The sequence below is a fragment of the Mirounga leonina genome, unplaced genomic scaffold (genome assembly GCF_011800145.1).
Source record: "Mirounga leonina isolate KUSES-001 unplaced genomic scaffold, KU_Mleo_1.0 Mir_376, whole genome shotgun sequence".
NCBI lineage: Eukaryota > Metazoa > Chordata > Mammalia > Carnivora > Phocidae > Mirounga > Mirounga leonina.
This window is the reverse complement of record NW_023270718.1, coordinates 1,507,032-1,529,071: the sequence shown is the minus strand read 5'-3', so window position 1 is coordinate 1,529,071 and position 22,040 is coordinate 1,507,032. Positions and strand designations below refer to the sequence as shown.

At 46.4% G+C, this 22,040-nt stretch overlaps 1 protein-coding gene across 3 annotated transcripts; it reads left to right on the top strand.

Annotated features, from left to right (window-relative positions):
- The first annotated feature begins 3,966 nt into the window (after positions 1 to 3,966).
- On the top strand, positions 3,967 to 21,550 carry ZNF180 (zinc finger protein 180). 3 transcript variants are annotated; one of them, XM_034986713.1, is made up of 5 exons: positions 3,967 to 4,252; positions 7,075 to 7,160; positions 13,535 to 13,609; positions 18,057 to 18,183; positions 19,243 to 21,550. In XM_034986713.1, exons 2-5 carry the CDS (start codon positions 7,110 to 7,112, stop codon positions 20,982 to 20,984), a joined length of 1,995 nt encoding a protein of 664 aa, XP_034842604.1. In that variant the 5' UTR covers positions 3,967 to 4,252; positions 7,075 to 7,109; the 3' UTR covers positions 20,985 to 21,550. The 3 variants fall into 3 exon arrangements, with proteins under 3 accessions (XP_034842604.1, XP_034842606.1, XP_034842605.1); XM_034986714.1 differs by lacking the exons at positions 3,967 to 4,252; positions 7,075 to 7,160; positions 13,535 to 13,609 and adding an exon at positions 13,619 to 14,040; XM_034986715.1 differs by lacking the exons at positions 3,967 to 4,252; positions 7,075 to 7,160; positions 18,057 to 18,183 and having other exon boundaries at positions 13,424 to 13,609.
- The last annotated feature ends 490 nt before the right edge of the window (positions 21,551 to 22,040 follow it).

Here is a 22,040-nt window from a genome sequence, read left to right as displayed (position 1 = left end):
ACACTTGTGAAGGGTTGCCAACCTGGGAAGCTCACCCTGAACCTGAGTGTTCAGGGTTTTTATAGGAAGTCAGTCACATGGGCATATACTGTAAGACTGATCTGTCACTGAAGCTCCAGACCCCTATAGAAGAAAAGTTGGTGTTCACCATAGAGTATGTTGTTTGTATAAACTATGGACAAGCTGGTACAGCATGGCTCAAGGCCTCAGGCCTGCAAAAACCCTTTATCAGATAGAACATTACAAGAGCTCAGTTTCTAGAAGCTAACCAAGAGCTAGTCATGGAAATAGGCCCTTCTTGGGTTTGAATACCCTACACCTGTTGAGTTCACCCGTTCCCCTACAGATTGCAAAGAAAGTGGATAAAGACAGAGAAGATTAGGGGCTAATAACTAAGCCTTGGGTCCCTCCAATGTTTATAGTTTGAGAAGAGGCTTGAGCAAAGGAAAAGGACTGTCTTTTTTCCTCCCCACTGCCAAGAACCTGCCACCCCCCAGTATCCCAGGGACAGGTTATACTCCCCCTCTAGTGACTCTTGCCTTTATCATCCAGCATTTAGAGCAAATGGATTCATGACCTTCTTGTTTCTCAGTACGTGTTGTGTCCTCACCCAAATCCTGGCCAATAGAACCTCAATATGAAACTTGGCTGATAGAGAAACCTGCGGGTTTGATGAGCATCTCCCTAGAATGAGTTCCTGTTCCTCAGTAGTAACTCTTCTGAAGTCTCTGTAACATTCAGGTTAGGTCAGGATTTGGGTGCTCCTGGAAGTAAAACTTACCATCTTGTTCATTTTGAAAGAAGAAGAAAAGAAGAGCAAACAAAAGGCGAAGTCAGTTTTAAATCATATATTACTAATGCGTTAATGTCTGAATATCTTACATTTTTTAAAAAATGGAAAAAGTACAGAAAAAAGGGGAAGATGAGCTCATGGTCAAAGCATCCTATCATGATTTTGTCATATTTGCATACTGAATCTGTAGATCATTCTGCAATATTTTACATCTTTACAACACAGCTTGTATGGCGATTCTGTGTCTTTTATGTCTCTTATTGGGGTTTTGAAGATTTCTTCTTATGCTTCCTTTTTTTTTTTGCTTCTATTATGAATAAATATAAACTGTCCTGTCTTGTTTGCAAACTTAGTATTGCTTATGTAGAGGAAAGATATTGATAGGTGGGCAAGGGGCAATATAATGTAAGAGTTAAGATCATGAACTCTAGCATCAGACTTCTTGGACTCAATCCCAGCTCTGCCCTCACAATACAATCCAGGGTAAGTTACTTAACACCTCTGGGCCTCAATGTCATCTTTCGTAAAATGGAAATAACAGTCCAATCTTGTATGAATTACTATGAGGACTAAGTGAGAAACGTTTATAAGGATGTTACAGCGGTACCTGGCACAGAGTGGTACATAAATATTTACCATTATCTGTTTCACATTCGATGCCTTTCTAGTCTCTCTTTGATGTTCATTTCTTTTAGTTAATTCTCTTGGGTCTTGTGGTTTGTAATCATATCTGCTAATCATAGTAATTTTGTGTTCTCTGTGCCTAATGGTATGACGCTTATGTTTTTTTGAGAGAGAGAGCATCCTAGTGGGTGGGGAGGGGCAGAGGGAGAGAGAGGATCTCCACTGGGCGTGGAGCCAGATCTGAGGCTGGGTCCCATTACCCTGAGATCAAGACCTGAGCTGAAATCAAGAGTTGGATGCTCAATCGACTGAGCCACCCAGGTGCCCCATGATGCATATCTATTTTGTACTGAAGTTTTGTTTTTAAAACCAGTCCCTGTTTTTCGAGCACATACTGAAACACTTACAGATGAAATGAAATAATGTGTAGGATTTGCTTCAAAACCACTGGAGGAGGAGGACACTGGAAAGCACAGGTGGGGCTAGAGATGAGAAAAGATCCAGTGGAAAATTAAGTTGCATGACAGGCCAAAGGGGGTGCCCTTTAACTAGTCTCTCTACTTTCATGCTAGAAATTTATGTAACAAAAAGTTAAAAAAACCCAGTAAGTTGCCTACTTCCATTTAAAAAACAACTATATTTAACCCTCAACGTTAGAGGGATGCCCATTAAAAAGAGAACACAAGCAAGCATTCTTGTGATACTGTTGTGAAAATGATAGCCGACACAATCCAAATGCAAGGAAATATCTGGTTAAAAATATTGGCAAGGAAGAGATGAAATAATTATCTGTAGATGATTGTCTCACTAGAAAAGCCAAGAGTATCAAAGGAAATACTGTAAGAATTCCTAACATTTCGGGGGCACCAGGGTGGCTCAGTCAGTTAAGCATCTACCTTCAGCTCAGGTCATGACCTTGGGGTCCAGGGATCGAGCCCCGTGTTGGGCTCTCTGCTAAGCAGGGAGTCTGCCTCTCTCTCTCTCTCTCACTTTCTCGCACACGCGTGTGCACGTGCATGCTCTCAAGTAAAAATCTTTAAAAAAATAAAAAATGAACCACAATAACCAATCATAAGAAATTTGGGGGGTAGAGATTACATTTCAAATAGCAATAATTTGTTGTTAAAAGTTAGAAGTTATGTTAAGAAAACTACGGGAGTATTTTGACAGCAATAAAAAAGAAAACCTTTAAAATGCCATATTTTCATACAGCAGGGCCCCAATTATCAGCTTCTCCCTGGTGGGGTGGAAATAAACATCACTGTTTTCTCACAGGGTGATTGCACCAATTAACGAGATGTTAAGGTGTTTAACAAAGGGCCAAGAACCTTTATTTATTCAAAACCAAGTATTTACTGAGCATCTATTATGTGCCAGGTACCCTAGGATGCTGGGGATACGGCACTGATCAGGGTGGATACAAATCCTTTCCCTCATGGAGTTGACAGTCTAGTGGTGAAAGCAGGTAACAGACCAAATAAATACCTACAACATATGATTGTTAGTGAAAAGTTCTCTAGAGAATAAAGATGAGGGAAGCAGGGAGTACGTGGGGAGTGAAGGGTTTGTTTGCGAGTTTACAACGGTTGATGGGGGAATGCCTTATGACAAAGTGACATCTGCCTAAAGACTAGATGGCTGGAATCCAGGGGAATCCTCAAAGTAAGAGCCTGCCGGCCAGCATGAACAACACATGCAAAGGTCCCGAGGTGGGAGCCTAAGGGAGTTGCTGGAGAAGGTGGAAAGGCCAGCGTGGCTGGAACTGAGAGAGAAAAATGGTCAGGAGATGAGGCAAAAAGCGGAGGGGAGGGATAGAGAACTGACCCTTAAAGCCTTATAGGCAGAGAAAGAACTCAATTAAAAAAAAAAAAAAGGATTCTTGCTATTTTACTATCATGAGCTACAAAAACATATCAGCAAGTCAGATTCTTGAAGGACTTGACAGGAGCTCCCTGGACTGTGTAGCGGGCTTGTAGCCACTATCTTTGGGCTCGAGGACCAAAAAGGAAACTGCGTGCGCGAAGCGTCTGACAGCAGCGGGCGCCCGGGAAGGGTCCCCGCCCTTTCTTTTTTTTTTTTTTTTAATTTTATTTATTTATTTGAGAGAGAATGAGAGAAAGCACATGAGAGGGGGGAGGGTCAGAGGGAGAAGCAGACTCCCCGCCCAGCAGGGAGCCCGATGCGGGACTCGATCCAGGGACTCCAGGATCATGACCTGAGCCGAAGGCAGTCGCTTAACCAACTGAGCCACCCAGGCGCCCCCTGCCCTTTCATCGGATCCCGTTTCCACGGCCGCTCCTGGGCGTCCAGTCGGACCCAGGCCAGCCTTTCCCAAGTTAGCCACTGCCTACGCATCGGGGCCCAGACCTGGACCTCCAGGTCCTGCTCCTCGTCTCGGCGCCCCGCAAAAACTCGGGCACACACGGTCACAGCCCCCAGCAGCTACCCCAACCGGGCGCGTCTGGCCGTAATCCCCACGCTCGCCTCCGGGAGGAGCTGGACTCCCGCCTAATCGCCGCCGGCGCCGCTGAGGCTTCTGGGAATTGTAGTCCCGGCTCACCGACCCCAAACGCACTTCCGGGTTCGGCCAGAAACGCAGCCATTGTCCCGCGCGCGCTGGTGCCTGCAGTCGCCGCGCACCTGGGCTCGGACATCAGCCGAGCGGCCCTGCAGATGCCGACTAGGGGAGGGGGACCGAACCAACTTTACCCGAGTCTGTAGTGTGCAGAATCGGCGCCGGGGGTTGCTTAACCCGACCTCGTCCTGCCGCAGAGCCGTGCCGGGCCCTGAAGCTGGGACAGGCCCGGCCTCGGCCGCGAGCCCGTGGACGCCGAGGTCGGTGAGGGGCGGGGCGGCGCTGGGTGTTCCGTGCGCGCATGCGCAGGGTATAGGCGGGAACCTGGGGTTGGGAGTGTTGGGTGGGCGACCTGGGACCTTCGCGGGGGGCTCTTTAGCCTTGGGTCCCCGAAGTAGGTGGAGATACTGGTGCAGCTGCAGATTCGGGACTGAGGGCCTGCGCGAGTGCTTGATCGGGTAGTGCTCTTGTCCCAGGCCTGAGAATGCCCGGGTTGGTGAAGACAGGCCATATGCAGGAATGTGGGGAGATCCTGAGAACCCCGCCTTCCCCTCCTCCAATGCCAGGCCGGTTTAGTGCAGGCTCAGAGGACTGAAGCCCGGGTTGATGGAGTACTCAACAGCAGATTTGGAGGAGAGGGGCTCTGCCACTATGCCTGTATTTTGAGCAGGCGTTTGAGTAGGAAGCATGGGGTGGGAGGTCAGATTCTGGGCGATTGGCTTGGGGACGCGAGGGGCGCCCTGGGTAGTGGAGAGACCAGGTTTGAGCTGCTGATTCTTGCTCCAGAAGAGGCGGTGCTGCTTGAGCGAACCCTCTGAGGATCATTGATGGGCTGCAGACTCCTAGGTTGAAGGAGGGACCAGGGCCGGGAGGTGGGTTCTGGGCAGACCGCTCCCTGCACGTGCTGGGGGTGTTTGAATGGGAAGCAGGAATTTGGACTGGTAATCCTGGGATAGTGCCAGGCGCTAGGGCATTCAGGTTTGGTGGAGACTTTGGATTGGAGGTGCAGAATTGGCGTCCAGGAAGAAGAGAGCTGCAATGAAATTGACAGCTCTTTGGTAAGGAAGCAGGGTGCTGCGAGCATGATCTCAAAGTAGGCATTCTCAAGACCTTTGCTCAGGGGCTGCTCTGCTTGCAGGCACGAGAATGCCCAGGGACTGGGAGACAGAGTCTGGGCTGCAGATTTGGACCTGGAGGGGGCTGTACTCTGGCATTCAGGGGCTCACATTTGGACTGGAGGAAGCAAAAGGGCCTGGTTCCCATGGGAGCTGCTCGGTTGTGAGCTTGAGAACCCCCCAGATAGTGAGTGCTCAAGTCCCGGGGCTGACTCTGGAATCCTTTGCTCAAGCTACTGTTTGGGTGTTCTGATATTCTGGTGTGTGAGCAGGCAGTGGGGCAGGTGACCCTAGAATCCTCCAGAGGCTTGTGGGTACTTGAGGTATCTCGGGTATTGAGGTAAAGAGTGGGAGATGCAGCTTCTCATCTCAGGAGCAGGGACTGCACAGTACTCTCGGGCTGGTGGAAGGCCCAGGTCCTGGGTGCAGATTCTGGGAGTGAGCCTGCTCTGTGTTGTGCCAGCAGGAGGAGGGAACCTAGGTGGGCGGCCTGGGGCAGTCGCTGCTGGAGCTGCAGGTTCTGGTCTTGGGACACCTGGCATTTGGGCAGAATGGGGAGACATGGGCAGTCCTAGGACCCTGGTACTGCCTGAGGATGCCCAAGTGAGTGGAGGGAGCACCTGCAGATTCGGGGCTGCAGAGGATTAGGGCTGCTCCATGTCCCCTTGTGCACACATACAGGTATTTGGATGGGAAACAGGAGGCTGGAGGTGGGAATTAGAGGGTACTGGGGTCTTTGTGCAGAGGGTGCATTAATCACAGCCTGGCGGTACCCAGGTTGGTGGGAAGACAGGATCTTCCTAAGCAGCAGGTGCCCAGAAGGACATTTGGGCAGGTGTGGCTCAAGTAGGGGCCTATGGATGTTGGTTGAGGAAATGGTGTGTGTGCAAGTTCAGGACACAGCTGCATTGTGAACCCACACTGTACTGTTGGAGTGAGAATCCGGTGGGGGTAAGGGGGTGTGGGTAAGAGGGAGAGGATGGGGTAGGGTTGGTAAGATGGTGTGTGGGCTCGGATTTGCCAGGGGCTGTTCTAGTCTCACACCCAGAAATATTGAGCTGGCACAAAGACAGCCGAGGTCCACGTTCTGGGCCTCAGAGGGGGTGGCACGTGCTGGGGTTTGTCAGGAAGCTCCCAGGCCCATGCCGGCTCTGTTGCTGATTCAGGCCTGAGGATACCCATGTTGGTGGAGGGACCAGGTCTCAGCTACATGTTCGGGGCTCAGGAGGGTTTGGGGCTGGGGATCCAGCTGGTGCTGTTCTGGTAGGGGCCAGTAGACCGCAGAATGGTGCAGCCAAGCTCCATGAATATGCTTGGTTATTTGAGCAGGAAGTGGGAGGCGATTCATGACAGGTTGCGAGAGGGGCAGGCCAGGTTAATGGAGGGGTCGGATCCTGGGAGGGTTGGGGCTGTGTCACGAGCTTCATGCATTCAGTCAGGGAGTGTGATTCTGGGAGGTCAATCCCAGAAGCCCAGATCCTTGCCCAAGGAAGGGGTGCTGGTTTAGGGCTGCAGATTGAGGTCATGGTGGGGGAGGAGTGCACACTAGGGGGTCCTCAATGTGCTGGGCATTTGTGAGGATTCCACAACCCAGTGGGGCAGGGAGTGACTGACGTGTACTGCAGATTTTGGTGGTGGGCAGAAGGCTGTGTTTGGGCATGACTTATAGTTAGGGGGTCCAGAGGCCTGTGATAGTAGTGGGGGCACCAGGTTGGAGCTGCAGAGTCTTGGGGACCCGAGGGGCGCCCTGGGTAGTGGAGAGGCACCAGGTTGGAGCTGCAGAGTCTTGGCCTGGGAGAGGGACTGAGGGACTCTAGGTGCATGCACAGCTTTTCAGGTAGAAACCTCTAGAGGCAAGCTTGCCACGGGGAATGCATCCTGGAAGTGGAGACTAATCCAGGGAGGGGGGCGCCACGGTGGACCTGCGCCAGGATGGTCTTCTAAGGGCTTCTACCCTTGTGGCTCAGGACCCTCAGGCCTCTGCCTATGCCTGGAGGAGAGCATGGAAGAGCAGGATGAGAAGCCCCCAGAGCCCCTGAAGACCTGTGCACAGGTGAGTGGAACTTTCCTTCCTCGAAGAGACCCAGAGCTTAGAGCTTGCTCCCCACCCCACCCCCGGCCCCACAGCCCAACCCTCCAGGCTCGGGAGCTGACCTGGCTCTCTTGGCATTGTTTGGGGGGCTTTTGGTCTCTCCTGACTTGAAGACACTCTACATTTTAGGAGGCTCCCTGCATTTCCTCACCATTTTAACCCAGATAATTCTTCCCGGGAGGAGTTGGGCACCCTGTATCAGAGGCCCTTAGAGTACTGATTCCCCTGGGGCAGCAACTCCCAGTTTTGCTTGGGAATGAGCAATTGGAAAAAATTGTTTGAGAATGGGCCATGCAGGACAAGTGTTAAAGAGTTATGGAGAGACCATGAAATGGAACATGCTGTGGACATTGATGTGGTAATGCATATTTCCCAACATAAAAAGATATGTAGGATCTATGTTAAGTAAGTAACGTTTAGAAACGATCATCTTTTTTTTTTTTTTTTAAAGATTATTTATTTAGAGAGAGGGAGAGAGAGATCACATGTAAGCGGGGGAAGAGGCAAAGGGAGAGGGAGAGAGAGAATCCCAAGCAGACTCTGCTGAGTGTGGAGCCCAGTGTGGGGCTTGATCTCATGACCATGAGATCATGACCCAAGCTGAAACCAAGAGTCAGATGCTTAACCGACTGCACCACCCAGGTTCCCCCAGGAATGATCATCTTTTTAAAAAGGGATGTAGTTTGTGTGTGTATAGAAAATGTGTTAGAAGAGTATAAATATGCCAGTTAACAAAGATGTACAAGTTACATCCTGAGTGACTTTATGTTTTCATTTCTTATCTGTCGTTTTCTGCTTCGTATAGCACATTTTAAGGTTAAGAAATGAACAGTTTAAAGCATTTTCCTATGACCAATATTCTTTGAAAACATTTAACTTCTTTAAAAATGTTCAGTTAGAATTTCACCTCCCCCTCCCTAAACAGTTCAATCCTGAAGCCATTAGGTGGGGCACAGCTGGGTAGGGGTCTGTGGTTGAGGGAGGCCTCCGTCCTGTGGGGTGAGGAGGGTGTCCATGTGTGGGGGCATCAGTGACCAAACAGGGTGAGGAAGGTGGCATCGAGAGTCAGAGCCCAAGTGGGGTGAGGTGAGTGTGTCTGGTGGGGGGGATCTGCTTTGGGGTGAGACAGCCAGAGCAGGTGAGAAGGGTGTCCACAGAGGGGACAGCCCAAGTGCATGAGTCCATGCAAAGGGTGACCCATGTGGTGTAAGAGGTACACCCATGCCGGGGTTCGGGGCACCTCTCGGTGTGGTGCGTCACAACTGAGGCAGGTTGAGGTTATCAACGCATGAGGGAAGACCAGTGTGGGGTATGACAGCCCGAGTCCAGGCCAGAAGTCGAGGGCATCCGTGTGGAGTCCAAGTCCAAATGGCATGAGAGTGAGTCCCTAAGAAGAGGCCACCTGCCTGCAGAGTCAGAGCCCGAGGAGGGTGAGGAGGGTGAGGAGGGCCAAGTCCAGGGGGGCCGAGGAGCATCTGTGTGGGAGAGGGAGCGGCAGATGAGTTACCCACAGGGGCGTAGGTTGGCCAGGTGAGTAAATATCATAAGGCTCATGGAAGCCGGGGTTCCCACAATCAGATGTGGCGAGAACAACAGTGGAATGAACTTTAGTGTTCAGTGGGGATTGTAGGTATTGATGTGGCTCGTGGTTTTCAGTAGATGTAGATGTAGAAATATGTAGAGCTGTGTGTGTGTGTGTGTGTGTGTGTGTGTGTGTGTGTGTGTAGACATACACACATATCCTATTTCCGTCCACTGTCAGGGCCTGGGAATAGTGACATTCTGATACCAATATGCACGCCTGGCACCCAGATTTCCACAGAAATAACCCCAGAATTTATGGGCTTACTGTTAATAGATATTTAGTGTTCCGTGTTTTGCTGTTACAAATAGCACTTTTGTAAATGTTTTTGTGTCTGATTCCCCGTTCGGTTGACCCTTGAGCAATGCGGGGGTTAGGGACACCGACCCTCTTGTATAGTTGAAAATCCATGTGTAACTTTTGACTTCCCCCAGATTTAACTACTAATAGTGCAAGAGTTTTAGAGGGAGTTAGGCATTTAAATTTACATAAGTACATTCACACTTTGCCAAAACTACAAGTTAAGTGTGCTTTGATTGTGACCATTGGCATTCTACTTTAAGCTAGTGACTTCTGGTATTTTTCTGGGAACCTTCATAGTCCTTTTGCCATTTTTTTCTCTGTTACACGACTGAACTAGCAATCTGTTCATTCTAATTTTTACCTTCATCACATAGTCATTGATTGCCTAGCCAGTCTAAGGCCCCATGTGAGGTGCTAGGGAGAAAGCTGACCTAGTTGTCACAGACGCGAATGCGCTTCTTGTATATTCCAAGGCTATGCAGGAAAAGCAGAAACATCTGCCTTCTTTTATTAGTCATCTGTGGTTTCATACCCCAAAACTCAGCAGCTTAAAACAACCAAAATTTATGATCGCACACAGTTTCTCAGGGTCAGGAACCTGGGAGCAGCTTCTCTGGATGTTACTGGTGCTCAGCGTCTCTGACGAGGTTGTGGCAAATTGTCGGCCCGGGCTGCTCTCTTCAGAAGGCTTGACTGGGTAGGAGGACCCCCTTGCCAGCTCACTCACGTGGCTGTTGACGAGAAGCCTTAGTTCCACGCCACACAGACCTCTCCCCAGGGCTGCTGGTTTCTCCTGGAGCAAAGGACCTGAGAAAGAGAGAGAGAAGAGAGAGAGCGCTTAACTGCACACAGCCAAGATGGAAGCCACAGTGTCTTTTATCATCTGATCTCAGAAGTGACACAGCATCACTTTTTCTTTTTCTTTTTTTTAAGATTTATTTATATGAGAGAGAGAGAAAGAGCACGAGCGGGGGTGGGGGTGGGGAGGAGCAGAGGGAGAAGCAGACTCCCCACTGAGCAGGGAGCCTGACATGGGGCTCGATCTGAGGACCCTGAGATCATGACCTGAGCCGAAGGCAGATGCTTAACCGACTGCGCCGCCCAGGCGTCCCAGCATCACTTCTTCTGTAATCTGTTGGTCACACAGACCCACTGGTATCACGTGGGCAAGGACTACATAGGGTGTAAATTCCAGGAGGGTGGGGGCCATTGGGGGCCGTCTTGGAGGCTGGCTGGCACACTTCTCAACTCTGAGTGTCCTCTAGTAAGTTTTAATCATTATCAGAAGATGCACAAGTACCTTGCCTGATGGATACCAGTTAAAGCCCCAGCAGGAAGAGAAATCAGGGGAGCCCAAGTCTTGGCACTAAGTGAGGGAGGTGAGTCCAGTGAGCCAGCCTGCTGGACATCACTGGAGAGATTTCAATCTCTTACATATTGGTAGTAGCTGGGCCAGGGAAGGCCCTGCCTGCCATCAGGGGCTGAGACCAGAACCCTGCAACGCGGGTGGTAAAGCCTCATCTGTCCCCTTTCAGTCTCAACATGCAGAATTGATCTTAAGTGTTCTCATCATACCCCCCCCCCCCAAAAAAAATCATAACTGTGTGAGTTGCTGGACACATTAATTAGCTTGATTGTGGTACTCATTTCATAGTGTCCACATATCTAAAAAAAAATCACGTTCACCTTAAATAGATAGTTTTTGTCAAGCATACCTCAGTAAAGCTGTAAATAAATAGTTAATAGTGAAAAAAAATAAAAGGCTTTTAATTCCATTCATATTCCCCAAACCATGCCCATATGTCTAATCCTGTCAAATTCTGATAATTCACATTGTGCTCCTACTCAATACTGAGAGTACAAAGATGAAAAATAGTTCTTTACAGCACCAAGCTCGTGACCCAGGGGAGAGGTGTAGAAATGGAAGCAATACAAGGAGAGAGATTTTACTGTTACAGTAAAGATAAAACAGCTAAGAAATCCTAAGGGAAGAAGAGACTGTGTGCTCTCCGGGAATGCTTCCTGGAAGAGGTGGCCTGAATGATGAGACTTTGAGCCGTGGGGCAGAGGAAAGGGGCAGAGTTTGGATCAGGCCATTGGCGCTTGGACCATCTCTGGTGAACTTCATGGACTTAAAAAGTTTGCTAAACGTTATTACCATTAATCTCTGTGTTGGTGAAAGAGACATATTACTCCTCCCTTCAAAAATGTTTAGATAATTGGGGCACCTGGTGGGGGGGCTTAGTCATTAAGTGTCTGACTCTTGATTCGGCTCAGGTTATGATCTCAGGGTCGTGAGACTGAGCCCTGTGTCAGGCTCCACGCTCAGTGGGGAGTCTGCTTGAGGATTCTCTCTCTCTCCCTCTGCCCCTCCCCCTGCGCGCGCTCTCTCTCTCTCAGATAAATAAATCTTTTTAAAAAAATTTATGAGATGTTCTATGTTGAGTACTCTGTGGTTGTTGAAACATACCTGGCAGGTGACCGGTGACATTATCTGGAGGAAACTGCAGCAGCTAAGATACAAATAGAGGGAACGTTCCTAAAATAGTAATCCAGAGTGGGTGGGTGTTCACACACTTGGTGACAAGGTGGTTTTTGAACATTTAGTTTGGATAAGTCAGTAGGAGTAGGTTCTGGAGGCTGGTGCTTTGAATTTTAGAGGAACAAGGGTGCCCATCAGAGGTTTCTTCTAACCAGCGGAGCACCTGGGAGCTCCGCAGTGATTTGGTGCCTCCCGGGACCACGTTCCATGTACCTTCTCTTGGTGGTGGTTTTATTGTCTGCATACGTGTACGAAGTGCCCAGTCTGTGTCCGTACCGATTTAAGCACAGTGAAGCTGTGCTGAACAGGAGACAAGAGCCCAGCTCTTACGGAGCCCGCTCTAGTGGAAGTGGACAAAACCCAGAGGTATGAGGACATGGTGATGCAAAGGAGCAAAAGCAGGGGACAGGGATGGCTTCGGCTACTTGGGTGGGGGCGGGGAAGGACATTGAGGCGGAGTTGACTCTGAGCAGACTGGTCTCCTTTTTGTTTTCCTTCCGAAGAGAACTTTTAACTCAAAAGGTGTTGGAAACAGTCTTGATGAAAGAGAGGGTGCACCCATATTCCCCAAGTAAGATTGTCTCAGCAGTTGCAGCAGACAAGGAACATGCTGGAGTTTAGTTTCTACTAAGTACCCGCTGAGTTAGAAACATTAGCTTGTTCAGTTCTTGGCATCATTTCTTTCTTTCTTTTTTTTTTTTTAAAGATTTTATTTATTTATTTGAGAGAGAGAATGAGAGAGAGCACAAGACGGAAGAGGGTCAGAGGGAGAAGCAGAACCCCCACCGAGCAGGGAGCCCGATGTAGGACTCGATCCCGGGACTCCAGGATCATGACCTGAGCCTAAAGCAGATGCTTAATGATCGAGCCACCCAGGCGCCCCTCCTCGGGCCTTCTTTACATTGAGGCAGCTCCAGCACACAGAGGAGGGAAGGAGAGGGGGGAAGGAGGGGGAGAGGGAGGGAGAGCTCGGGCATGTGGGTGCAACCCTGCAGGAAGGTTGTAGCAACGTAAACCCCCACTGATGGGGTATGATGCTCTTGACTGGCCGGCCACCAGGGTGGGAGTCCTTAGCAACAGGCAGAAGAAACAGTCCACGCGGTCGGGATTTTGGTTACACAGAGCGGTCTGAGCAAATAAGTAAATAGAAAGAGGATAATGGGAGCCGGATAAGGTGCAGAAACGGAAAGCAGGAAGGCTAGAATAAAATGCGCTGTTGAACGGTAATTAGAGGTATCAGCGTGAACTGATAGCCTCTAATACAGAGAGGTAGGTAGTTACAGAATAGAGATTTGCTATTATCTGATTTAAAGAGGTGAGCATCTTTTGATTTATTCACTGGCCATTTTATTTCTTCATAGTTGAGTTGCACGTGCATATCCCTTTGTCCCTTGTACTGTTAAAGGTACCTTTTTCTTACTGATTTAGACCAAGTCTTAATAGTATGGATTCTTGTTGATGGTGCCTTTGTTGTGTGTGGTGCTTTCTGCCAAACGTTTTATGAAGTTACTTTTTGGACCTGTTTCTTTATGATTCTTTGGTCATGCCGTGTTCTTTTTTATTTTCTTATAATTCTGTGATCCAGGAATTCCGACAACACGGTTTTACAGTTCTTTTTGCCCACATTGTGTCGAGTCACTCAGTTCCATGTAACTGGTAGCTGGGCTGGCCTAGAAGATCCACAAGGACCTCATGCCCATGTCCAGTGCCTCATTGCCCCTTCAGATGTCCCCTGTCTCTCCACATGGCTAGCTTGAGCTTACCAATGGGAGGGAGCAGAAGTATTGTAGGTGGGATGTGTTAAAAACAGGTGGTTTTTCGAATCCTAGCCTACTCACAGTGGGAGTTTTGAGTCACAACTTAGCTTCCTGGTTATTTTCCTTTTCCTCATCTGTTTTGCTTTCTTAGGACTCTCTCCTTCCTCCAGAGATTATCATCAAGGTCGAGAGAGAAGATGCTGGGTCACTGGCCCTTCCATCCCAGGTGAGTCGGCCTCTCTCCACTGAGAAATGTGCATGGCCAGTTGGCAGCAGGGACCAGCTTGAAGTGAGCCAGGAGGTGAGCAGAAAGGGAGGAAACGGAGGTACAGTTGGACAGCTTTTACAAAAAACGTGGTCAGTTCTCATGCTAAAGATTGAAGAGAGTGATGGCTGCAAGGAGGTTTGAAGTTGAGGGCTTTTTTTTTTTCCCCCTTTAAAGGATTGAAAAGATTTGACTCTATTTCAGTGGGTTGCAGAAAGACGGAAGTGGCGAGAGAGGAGTTAAAACAACAAAGCAGAGTCCTTGATTAGCACCAGAGGAAATCTTTCAGGTGAACATGTTGGCTCTGCCGAGGAGGGAGGACCGACCCGTATGGGAAGAATGAGGGTGAGGGAATTCTTGGAATGCTCGGATTCTTCTCTGGGAGCAGTCAGGTGGTTATCTGTTGGGTATGGGGCTGGGAATTGGAATGGAGAGGTGCTTGACACGGGTGGAGAGGGCTGAAAAACAGTACTATTGGGTTACGAGAGACAAGCAGCCTCCAGGAGGTATAACAGGGTTGCCGGTCAGTCCGAAAGGATCATTCCGAGGTAGTGACCACTGATAGTACTCTATACAGCTGCTCTTCGGAGTTTTCTTTCCCAGTGGCATTCTGGAACCTACTTTCTTTAGATTATAGATTGACATTCAGTTTCGTTCTTGTAGCCAAGTACATTCAGTGAAAGCCCCATAGGGCAAGGTACTATTTGAAAGAGGATTTTTGAATAGAACAAATAGAAAGATTAAAATGAATGATCTAATTACTCTAAATGGAATAATCAAGATGGAAAAGATAAAAGGGGCATTAAATGGGAAGGAAAAGAATATAGACCAGTGGATAGTAATAGTGGATACTTGAGTTGAGTAATGGCCCCAAACCATCAAAGAATGAAACGAGTAAGGGAGAACAATCTGATGTTGTAGAGCGTTCTGTCTGTGTGACTTGAGAGATGGAGTACTTTATGGTGATTTCAAGGTCTGGGGTCTCAGCGTAAGAGCAGGGTGCTGAGGAGCAATTCTAGGGGCTGGGAGTTGGGCTAGCGCTAGGCATTGATGACTGAGAACACACGTTAGGCAAAGTTGGAGGCTGCGTCCCAGCCACTGACTTCAGACATACGTGTTAATTTATCCTTCTAGCTCTTTATTGGAAAAAAAGGTGCTGCTGCTAGTATTTTCTCTCAGGGACCTTGTGAGAATTCAATGAATGATAGTTGATGCAACATGCTTAGCTCACGCCTGATAGCGCACAGAAAGTGCCTCATTAAAGTCAGTTAGTTTTAGGGGCTTCTGGGTGGGGCAGTCAGTTAAGCGTTTGACTCTTGGCTTCGGCTCAGGTCCTGATCTCAGGGTCATGAGATCGAGTCCTGCATTGGGTTCGGTGCTCAGCACAGAGTCTGCTTAAAATTCTGTCTCCCTTTCCCTCTACCCCTCCCCTCAAAAATAAGTAAATAAATCTTTAAAAAAATTAAAAAGTCAATTAGTGTTATATTATTATCAGAGAACTCTACAAATGGATGCTAGAGACAGTGCAAGACAAGACAAGATAAGTTCTTAAAGTAGAGGATGCATCCGAAGTATTATACATTTCCCGTGGATGGGGGTTAGTGTTCAGGTGGTTGGTAGGACAAAGGTCCAAGAAGTAAGGTAAATGGCGTGAGTTTCAGTGTGACTAGGGGGATACACATCCTCCCCCTTTGATGGCTGAGCGACTCTGAGCCTGTGGGGCCTGCAGAGGAGGGCGTCATTGGGGGAAAAGGTAGGTTTCCATTAACATGGGGATATAGAGGGAATATTTGGTGATGATGTTGAAGCTGTAGGGTTTCGTTATTTAGAAGTAGAGTGCCCAAGGACACAGTTGAAGGGTTTGGGAAGGAATTTTGAGGAGTGGGGAGTTGGGGCAGGTGAGAAGAAGGATAGAATAAATGGAGATAAAAGTGGAGAAAAACCAGTATCCACACGTTGAAGGGACTTTTCAAATAGGTGTGTGATAGGCCTCTGAGATTCAGGTGAGAGAGAGGACTTAAATCAGAATTCGGACCAAAAATCAGATTATTTTGATATACTATGAAGTCTGTTGATACTATGGATTCACTCATTGAAATCATTTGCCAAATACATATATTTCATAACTACTATACACCAACACTATGCTAAGCACTGGAGTTATAGTTACAAACGGTCACTACTTTACCCCTGCCCTCATGGACTGAAGCCTTGTGACAAAGATGACCATTATGCAAATGAACAGAACATGTGAGTCTTAGGATAGAAATCCATGGAACTTTTGGAACATATAGCTGGGGGTGGAGTTGGAGGGAGGGGTGCTAATCTAGTTTGGTATTATTTATTTGACCTTTGAATAAACCAGATATATTTTTTAAGGTTTTATTTATTTATTTGAGAGAGAGAGCGAGGACAAGCGGGGGGAGGGGCAGAGGGCCAAGCAGACTCCCTCCTGAACAGGGAGCCTGACGCGGGGCCCGAGCCCAGGACCCCGAGATCATGACCGGAGCTCAAGTCAGACACTTAACCGACTGAGCCACCCAGGTGCCCCTGAACAAGCTTGATATTAAAGGGACCTGTGTTAAACAGTGAAGGGGAGTGTTTATGAAAAGGAAGTATGAATTGGAGCTTGAAAAACAGTACCTATAGATCCATGTTCAACATAGGTGGCAGAGTGCAGATGATATATCTGAATCCTGTTTTGGGCTAATCATGAAAACTTCTGAGGTTTCGGTGAAATTTATGGGTTCCAACTTAGAAAAATGCAGGTACAGCAGCATTTTGCATGGGGTTACGTGGGACTCAGGGACTTTGTCCTGTTCATGCACCACAGCTCAGGAACACCAGGTCTACTTAAAAAGCCTTTAGTGACAAGTGGCATTCCACTTTCCCAGCCTTTGCTGCCTTTGGGTAAGGACAGATCACCCTCAGCACTTTATTGGATCAAAATTCCTGCCCAGTAGTCTTGGAAGCGGGTCCTTTCTTGCTGAGAGGAGGCAGTCCAAGAGACCCCCTCTGCATGACAGTAGCAACAGTGTGTCTCCTGAAGGCTTTACAATGCAGCTCTGAGTGTGGACAAAATGGAACTGTCCTCTCAAGCCTGAGAGTTCAAGATAAAGGTCACATTGGCTGTCACTTAATTGTTCAGAGTTCTCAGATCTAATAATCTTTTCTTAAAATGTCCTCACTTACATACAACACCCAGCGCTCATCATAACAAGTGCCTTCCTTGATACCCATCACCCATCGATCCCATTTGCCAGCATTTGTCTTTTTGTTCAGTGAGTTGCTAATAGCTTTACATATATCATACAATTAATTCGCCAAACAACCCAATGAGTTGGGTATGATTAAGCCTAATAAATACAAATGGGATAAACTCACCTTAGAAGACAGATGGGGGCGCCTGGGTGGCTCAGTTGGTTGAGCGACTGCCTTCGGCTCAGGTCATGATCCTGGAGTCCCGGGATCGAGTCCCGCATCGGGCTACCTGCTCGGCAGGGAGTCTGCTTCTCCCTCTGACCCTTTCATGCTCTATCTCATTCTCTCTCTCAAATAAATAAATAAAATCTTTAAAAAAAAATTTATTTAAGAGAGAGAGCGTGAGCCAGGGGCAGGGGGAGGGGGAGAGGGAGAAGCAGACTCCCCGTTGAGCCCAAAGTGGGGCTCCATCCCAGGATCCTGGGATCATGACCTGAGCTGAAGGCAGACACTTAACCTACTGAGCCACCCAGGTGCCCCAACCTTTGCTCTTAATAGATGAGAAAACCCATCCCTTTTCCAAATCCAGTGCTCTTAACCTATACATGCTGCCTTTCATCAAGGCCTACATTTCATCTTCTATTTCAGGCATCAGTAAAGTAAAGCCTGTGGGCCAAATATGGCCCATTGCCTGCTTTTGTAAATAAAACTTTATTGTAATACAGCCACACCCATTTGCTTATATATTTTCTGTGCCTGCTTTCTTGCTGCAGGAGAGCTGAGTAGTTGTGATAGAGACTCTGGCTTGCAAAGCCTAAAATGTTGACTCTCTGACCTTTGACAGAAAAAGTGTGCTGACCCTGTTTTGTTAGCTTCTTGGGTATTTGGAGGGAATTCCTAAGTGGGAATTTCATATTCACCAGGGCAAAAATCAGAATAAGCATTTTCTTCAAGGTGAACAAGAGAGAAAACAATTCATATCTGTTCTGATCTGGTGTTCCTCTCTGGGGTATAAACAGGTCCAGCATCCAAAACCCAAAGGGCCTTACATAAAAGACACCTGTATACCTTGACTAGATCTTCCTTTGGACAGTCAGAACAATTTCCAGGCCAAGTTTTCCTTCTACCGTTTGTCAAACTTTTCCTCCTTTGTAAACACTGGAAGAAAATGATACCCAGCTGAGCAGGAATGTGTGTCCTGTTTTAGGAAGGAGTGAACTTCAAAATTGTGACTGTGGACTTCACTCAGAAGGAAGAGGGCACTTTGAACCCTAATCAGAGGTGTGATCCTAGAGATGTGATCCTAGAGAACCACAGGGACCTGGTCTCTTGGGGTAAGAATTAATGAAGTTTGTATATTGAAATGATTCCAGTTGATTAAGAGCTGTGGAGTTCAGAGGTCAGGATGATTTTGACCACACATAGATTACATGTGTCCTTTTTATTCTCCAATGAAGATTTAATTTTAATTTGTAGAGTAGCAAAGGTACAGCTTCTTGGGTTTGAGCTTGTTCAGTCTTCATAGTTCCTAAAGTCCAAAGACTGGGACCAAATTCTGCAGTGATTTTCTTTTGTCCCCAGCCCAAACACCCCAAGTCCTATATTGGTCCCTATCAGCTTTTCAAACCAGATGCAATCTCCTTGTGGGAGCAAGGGGATGAGTATTAACATTTCCCAACATACATATCCAGGTGAGAAACAGACACTTAGGAATCATTACAGGTATTGAAGGTTAATTTCAGAAATCCCCATAGGGCATACTACATATTTCTCCATCTCCCACTCCTAATGGACTGTATACATTGCCACTTTTCCCAGATGTACTCTCTGTGCTTGACCTAGTAGCCACACAGGCTTCTGCTTCTGAACTAATCTCCGTTCTCTCTCACTTGGAACCATAGGAATCCATCAGGCCTTAAAACTGCTAAGGCATTTAGGGGGCCTGGGATATTCTTTTTCTTGGTTCACAAAGTAGTTTGCCCATGTCTTACTGACACATGGCTCCAGAAATTCCTAGAAATGTAGATACTGTTCTCTACATGTATCTAGCACTAAAGAGGGTAGAAAGGACTCTGGTGTTTTTGCTAAGACTTGCAAAATTGTTTTGTTATTCTGTAGATTCTGCACACGTGATCTTAATATGGAATATGGAGATATTTGGCATCTAAAGTCTTTTTATTCAGAAACAGTGAATTTTAATATTGTTACATTGTTGGGCTGTGTACTTTTCTGCTTACTGCTTCATCCCACCCTTCTGTTTTCTTAATCCAGGTTATAGGTCCATAGCTGAAAACAAATCCATATATATTCTGCATATTTGTTTGTCAGCTTCTTTCCCAGTATTCCAGCTCTAACATTCTTTGGCTAGAATGTTTTATTTTGCTTTCTTCTAGACTTGGCAATGGCACTTGGAAGAAGAGAATCAACATCAAAGCAGAACATTTTTGATGATGAACCATCCCGTGGAGTAAAGTTAGAAAGGTTGACAAGAGATGATCCTTGGTTATCTTCATGTGAAGAAGTTCAGGATTGTAAGGGCCAGTTGGAAAAGCAACAGGAAAAACAAGAGAGACTTTTGAAAGAAATGGCATTTACTCACAGGAAAGCGATTACTTATGAGAGAGTCCATAAAAGTGATGAACTTGAGAAGAGTGGTCTGAATTCCAGTCTTCTTTCACCCCAGATGATACCCATAAGAAACCATCTTCATAAACATGCCTCACATGTTAAAAAATTGCATTATAATTCCATTGTAAACACTCATGAGATGATTAATGACAGTGAGAAACTCTGTGAGAATAATGAATGTGGAAACCCTCACCAGAACATTCACCTTATTCAGTTTACAAGAACTCAAACAGAAGATAAATCCTATGGATTTAGTGACAGTATTCAATCTTTTAGCCATGATGTACCCCTAAATATACATCAGAAAATACACGCAAGAGGAAGATCCTTAGATTTTAAGGAATGTGGGCAAGTTTTGAACCACAGTATATCCCGTAATGAACAACAGAGAATACCTGTTGAAGAGAGTCAATATAACTGTAGTCAAACCTCCCAGAGTTCATCCCTTGCTCAAAACATGAGAAACCATTCTGAAGAGAAACCCTTTGAATGTAATCAGTGTGGGAAATCCTTCAGCTGGAGCTCTCATCTTGTTGCACATCAGAGAACTCACACTGGGGAGAAACCTTATGAATGTAACGAGTGTGGGAAATCCTTCAGCCGGAGTTCTCACCTTGTTTCTCACCAGAGAACTCATACTGGAGAGAAACCTTACAGATGTAATCAGTGTGGGAAATCTTTTAGCCAGAGCTATGTTCTTGTGGTGCATCAGAGAACTCATACTGGAGAGAAGCCCTATGAGTGCAATCAGTGTGGGAAGTCCTTCAGGCAGAGCTACAAACTTATTGCCCATCAAAGAACTCACACCGGAGAGAAGCCCTATGAATGCAATCAATGTGGGAAATCCTTTATCCAGAGCTATAAACTTATTGCACATCAAAGAATTCATACTGGAGAGAAGCCCTACGAGTGCAATCAGTGTGGAAAGTCCTTTAGTCAGAGTTACAAACTTGTCGCCCATCAGAGAACTCACACAGGAGAAAAACCCTTTGAATGTAATCAGTGTGGAAAATCCTTCAGCTGGAGCTCTCAGCTTGTTGCACATCAGAGAACTCATACTGGAGAGAAACCCTATGAATGTAATGAGTGTGGAAAATCTTTCAACCGCAGTTCTCACCTTGTTATGCATCAGAGAACTCATACTGGAGAAAAACCCTATGAATGTAACCAGTGTGGGAAGTCCTTTAGCCAGAGTTATGTTCTTGTTGTGCATCAGAGAACTCATACTGGAGAAAAGCCCTATGAGTGCAATCAGTGTGGGAAGTCCTTCAGGCAGAGTTCATGCCTTACTCAACATCAAAGAACTCATACTGGAGAAAAACCCTATGAATGTAATCAGTGTGGGAAAACATTCAGCTTGAGTGCTCGACTTATTGTACATCAAAGAACTCATACTGGAGAAAAGCCCTTTACATGTAATCAGTGTGGGAAAGCTTTCATTAATAGTTCTAAACTTATTAGGCATCAGGCAACTCACACTGAGGAGAAACCCTATGAGTGTAACTAGTTTGGAAATCTTTCAGCCAGAGTATATTTCTTTTTTTTTTTTCTTTTCCTTTTTCTTGCATTTCTTTCTCCTTCCTTCCTTCTTTCTTTTCTTCTCTTTCTTTTTTTCTTTCAAATGTCAACCTTCTGTTATTGTGTATCTGGAAGTTCATTCTGAAGAAGAAAGAAAAACAATGAATCACATATTTTACTGCAACAATTTTGTATTAAAAAATCAAACTTGGCCCTTATGACACATTGCCACATAACTAATAAATATTGGCACTTTTCCTTGCAGAAAGCACTCTGACCTGAATCTGAGGAAATTACCATTAAGTGGACAACTTACTGTAGAGTGATTGCGAGTGAGGTAGACCTCTTTAACAATAAAGAGTGAGAATGCAAACACTGGTGGGCTTGTTGAGAAGATTGGAAAATTGCTATAGTTATTGGAACCTAGGCTGGAAAACGGTATTTCAGTACCATTTTATGACATGATTTCCCCAGTAGGTACTTTGTAATCTATTTTATTCAGCACTTTCTATGTGAAAATTTCATAAAGATTAGGAAAATGGCTATGATTTGAAGTGAAAAAAAAAAAATGCAGGCCAAGAGTATAGAACAGCAATTTCCAGAACCATTGTGATACTTGTGTATGGATCAGAATTGAAAGGGTTTCTGGGTGTATCTATTTGATTTTTAGGTTTATGCCTGGCTTTCTCTTTTGGAATGTGTGCTGTTTTACTATAGTAAGTAATATGAGAAGTAAAAATTAGTCAGAAACAAAAAGTAAACCAAAGATTTCCATCTTTGACCATTTAGGAAAGACTAGGTTGCTAGATAAAAGAGATCCCTCAGGGTTCTGAAATTTCCATTTGGATTAGTTTGAGTAGGTCACTCCTTCAGACTTGGATTCCCAGGGATTTTCCTCATTGAAAATATTTCCCTGAGAATGGGGAATTTGAAATTTAGGCCAGAAGGGTTCTATATGAGGGACTGAGAATATGCAGGCTGTGTAGAGGGCATATTTTTTATATTTCCAAAGCAGTATAAAGGAGCTCTATTTTTAAGGGTCTGC